The sequence below is a fragment of the Mesitornis unicolor genome, unplaced genomic scaffold (assembly GCF_000695765.1).
Source record: "Mesitornis unicolor isolate BGI_N332 unplaced genomic scaffold, ASM69576v1 scaffold50680, whole genome shotgun sequence".
Classification (NCBI taxonomy): Eukaryota; Metazoa; Chordata; class Aves; order Mesitornithiformes; family Mesitornithidae; genus Mesitornis; species Mesitornis unicolor.
In genome coordinates, this window is record NW_010161314.1 from 8,543 (window position 1) to 12,511 (window position 3,969).

A 3,969-nucleotide genomic window follows, 5' to 3' on the forward strand; every position below is an offset into this window, starting at 1 on the left:
AGATTCATCTAGAGGTCAGCTTCAGTTCAAAGCCTGTTGTTCAGGCTTCAGTGCTTCCCAACATTGGCTGGAAATGGAAATTGTCCCAGTCCCTTATTCTGCAAGGCAAATCTTCCAGGAGACGCAGAGTTTGGAAACATTTATATGAAGAGACTGAACTTTGATACCCATGTGCTGATCCTGGCACGTTTTATCAAGCCAAGGTCCAGTCCAACACCGAGTTATGACTCACAAAAGCCGTCCAAGAGGGGCATATTTTCCCTCCAGGTTCTGCCATGATGATATTTGATTTACAGTAGTAACGGGCCATCGTGTACCCTGCTGGGGGGTTCATTCACTTGCAGGTTGCTGTCAGCCTGCTCAGGAGCTGCCTTGCTTTTGCCATCAGCATCTCTCTGAAGTGGTCTCCCATCAGGAAATAAAACACCGGATTAATGGCACTATTCAGGAAGGCGATGGGTCTCGTGACGATATAAATGGTGTTGATGATGTTCTTGGTGCAGGCAGACACACTCAAGGCCGGTATTCGGGAGGCAATTCGGACATTGCGCATGACATGGTAGGGGGTGAAGAGCACAGAGAAGACAACCACCGCCAGGACCACCAAAGCAAGGGGCTTCTCAAGTGCCAGGGCAGAGCTGAGCTGCTCGCTCCTGTTCTTAAGAAACAGAACCATCTTTACGTAGAAGCAGCACATGATGACGAGGGGGATGAGGAACCCGAACACCGTCAGGAACATGCTGTAGATGAGGTTTTTCACGGGGTCTCCAGAGCTCGCGTAATCCAGACACTTGTAGTTATTGTCAGCATTTAAGGGCTCCAGGAAATACATCAGCGGCAGCAGCTCGAGTATCACCCCCACCCAGATGCCCGCAGACACTGCCAGGGCCGTTCTCCTCTTCTGCAGGACGTGGTCCCTGAAGGGGTGCGTTATGAGCATGTACCGGTCAATGCTGATGGCGGTGAGGAAGAGGATGCTGCTGTACAGGTTTGCGTGCAGCAGGAACCTGTTGCTGTGACACAAGGTGCTCTCCTTCGCCCACTGATCCCGGGAGTAGCTGTTCACCAGGATGGGGAGAGTGCACAGGAACAATAAATCTGATAGCGATAAATTGAACAGGTAGATGTTGCCACTTTTCCAGTTTTTCAGGCAGAAAATATAGCCAAACACAACGATGGTGTTCCCAGTGAAGCCTAAAATGAACTCCAAGCTGTACATGGTGGAAAGGTAATACTTTTCCAGGTCTCTGTACATCAGCAAACAGCTACCTGTCTCATTCACAGCCTGGAAAGCCAAAACCAAGAAAAATAAACACCAAAAATCAGTAAGATATCATTGCATGGCTGTTTTCATGTTGTTGCTGTAATAGGTGAATGCAGCATGCTGTTCCCATACAGCTTGTAGGGTAAGCAGAGACTTGAACTCCACAAACACCCCTCATGCACACAAGATTTCCCCGTCCAGCTTTGACCAGAGCTACCGAGCAGGATGAAAACTTGGGTGTACAAAACCTGTGTGAGGAGCTGGGAACCAGAGCACCCCCTGAAGGCATCCATGATATGTCAGCTGTGGCCAAACCTGGGGGCTGGGGGAGCGAAACCTGCCCACCCCGTCCCGCTCTGCCCTCCTCACAGACACAGAAGTGCTGTCAGGATCAATACGGGATGGACTCAACAGCAGCAACACTACCATGTGATGGCAGCGTTACCCGGAATTCAGTAAGAAGCCAGAGAGGATGTATTTGTTAAATTAATGGAAGTGTTATTCAAGCACTTTGTGCAGTTTTGCTGCTCAGGAGGTCCCAAATTGGGGGCAAAGCGCTGCGAGGACGAAGCGCACACCCGGGGGATGTCGAGCCACTCCTGCAGACACAGGATGTTCCTGCTCCTGACTCCTGAATCTCCTCATTCTCCACACAAAGCCCTTTCGAAGAGGGATGGCTCAATGTGACCGCGTCCTTGGTGTGAGAGCGGCTGCAGTGTGAGGACAGCACCAGCAGCATCTCCAAGGAGCAAAACTTTTGAGGAGCTGCACCATGGGTACTGCTTGCTTTCTAAACGTTGTTAAAATAAAACACTTTCATGCTGCAGGGACAGAAACAGAGTAAGAGTGCGAGTGCTTCCTCCTCAGGCAGACCCTGCACGCACCCAGGGAGCTGCGAGTTGAAGCGTCAGTGAGAGCTGGCCATTAATCGTTAGAAAAACAACCAGATAGCAGGGGAAAAACTGTTAGAAAAATGGGATATAGATTACAACTGAAATCAAGCTAAGTCTCAGCTCTGAAAGAGCAACGTGACTGCCACAACACCTGCCACAGTCTCTGCACATCGCATAGTTGTTTTAATCCTTTTCAAAATTGTTCTGGTGTCTAGAATTCAACAGGTCTCTGCTCCCAAAGCACTCTGCTGTATTTTAAAGGCAGATCATGAGGCAGAATAAAGTACAGCACATACAAATTCATAAAGTTACATCCAGCAAACATCTACCCTTGTACTGCAGGAGACAAAAATGAAATAGCCATGGATGCTCACCCTGGCCAGAACCACCTCACAGCAGCACCTCGGGCTCCAAGAAGAAACACACCTTTAGTGAGGTTTTTAATCCTAAAAAACACCACTCTAACGGTAGCGCTTTAAAAACAAATAACAATGTAAAAGTTACTGTATTGACAGACGCATTGATTTAGGCAGCTGTTAGAAAAAGGATGATTAATTGATTTTAAAGTAAGCAGCCGGGGTAAGGCAGTGACAGGGCTTGCTCAGAAATGGTCTCACTGGAGGAGCAGCGGAGTCTGCTCGTGATCTGACCACCGGTTTCCCAACCCCTCACCATTCCTGACCCCTTACTTACCCAACACCCCAACCCCTTACCATATCCAACACCCCAACTCCTTGTCATCTCTGACCCCTTATCATCCCCAACACCCTGACCCCTTACCATCCTGGGGCTGCGCTGCCCCTCCCTCGGTGCTGCCAGCCCGGGCTGGGGATGCGGTGAGCACAGCGTCGTGGTTTATCGCGGGTGGCACATGCCGGGTCATCGGTGAGTCAAGGCACAGCAGTGTCTGTTTGGCTGAGCCGGATGCGGGGACCACGTTGGTGGGAGGAAGGCAGAGAAATGCGCACCCAGTCGAGGGGGGGGTATATGCACACTTCCCGTTCCCGAAAGCTGCGTGGGAACCGCCTGGGGAGGATGGATGGCAGGACAGGAGGATGAAAGGATAGACGGCAGGAGAGCAGGACCAGAGGACGGGAGCTCCGTACTGAGTGCCCCAGCTGAAGACGGGGCTCTCGGCAAGGTTTCCACCCAGAATGCTCCCGTTTGGAGCCGTGTGGATGTTGCAGCAATTTATTGATCGCCCCTTCAGTAAACAAGCCTCAAACCGCTTTATTCACTTGTGAACAGCAGCTTGCTCTGAGGTGCCAGCAGACCCCAAAGCAGCCCCTACCGCACACAGGCAGGCAGCCGTGCATTGCAACACGCACATAGCCTGACATCAGCTCGCTTTTGAAAGAGACTTCCTTCCTTTGCAGAGGGAACCACACAGAGCTGAGGAGATGGGGTTCACTTCTCTTTTCCTCTCTTTGTACCCAACACCTCCACAGTGCTGAGGGAGCTCCCATACCTGGGGGGAGAGAGTTTGAAGAAAAATGGTCCAGCACTCCAGGTAACAGTAGTTTGAAAAAGTGTAAGTACCACAGACACACAGAGTGGTTTGGTTGAGAAGGAACCCTAAAGCCCACCCAGACCCCCTGCCATGGCATGGACACCTCCCACCAGCTCAGAGGTCAGCCGTGGGGCCAGCGTCCGCACCCACACATGGAGACAGCACCAGGACCTGGCTCTTAGATTGCTCTGTGCAAACCAGCAGCGTCTCTACAGAGCAAACAAACCCCAAACGAACCCACTCCCACCTGTGGCTCCTGCCTGCAATTCTGCTGTTATGGCAGGCGCAACCGTGCGAGGCCC

At 51.4% G+C, this 3,969-nt stretch overlaps 1 protein-coding gene across 1 annotated transcript; it reads right to left on the reverse strand.

Moving 5' to 3' along the window:
- Positions 1-334: 334 nt before the first annotated feature.
- On the reverse strand, positions 335-1,255 carry SUCNR1 (succinate receptor 1). Its single transcript, XM_010192473.1, has one exon. It carries the CDS (start codon positions 1,253-1,255, stop codon positions 335-337), a length of 921 nt encoding a protein of 306 aa, XP_010190775.1.
- Positions 1,256-3,969: the final 2,714 nt, after the last annotated feature.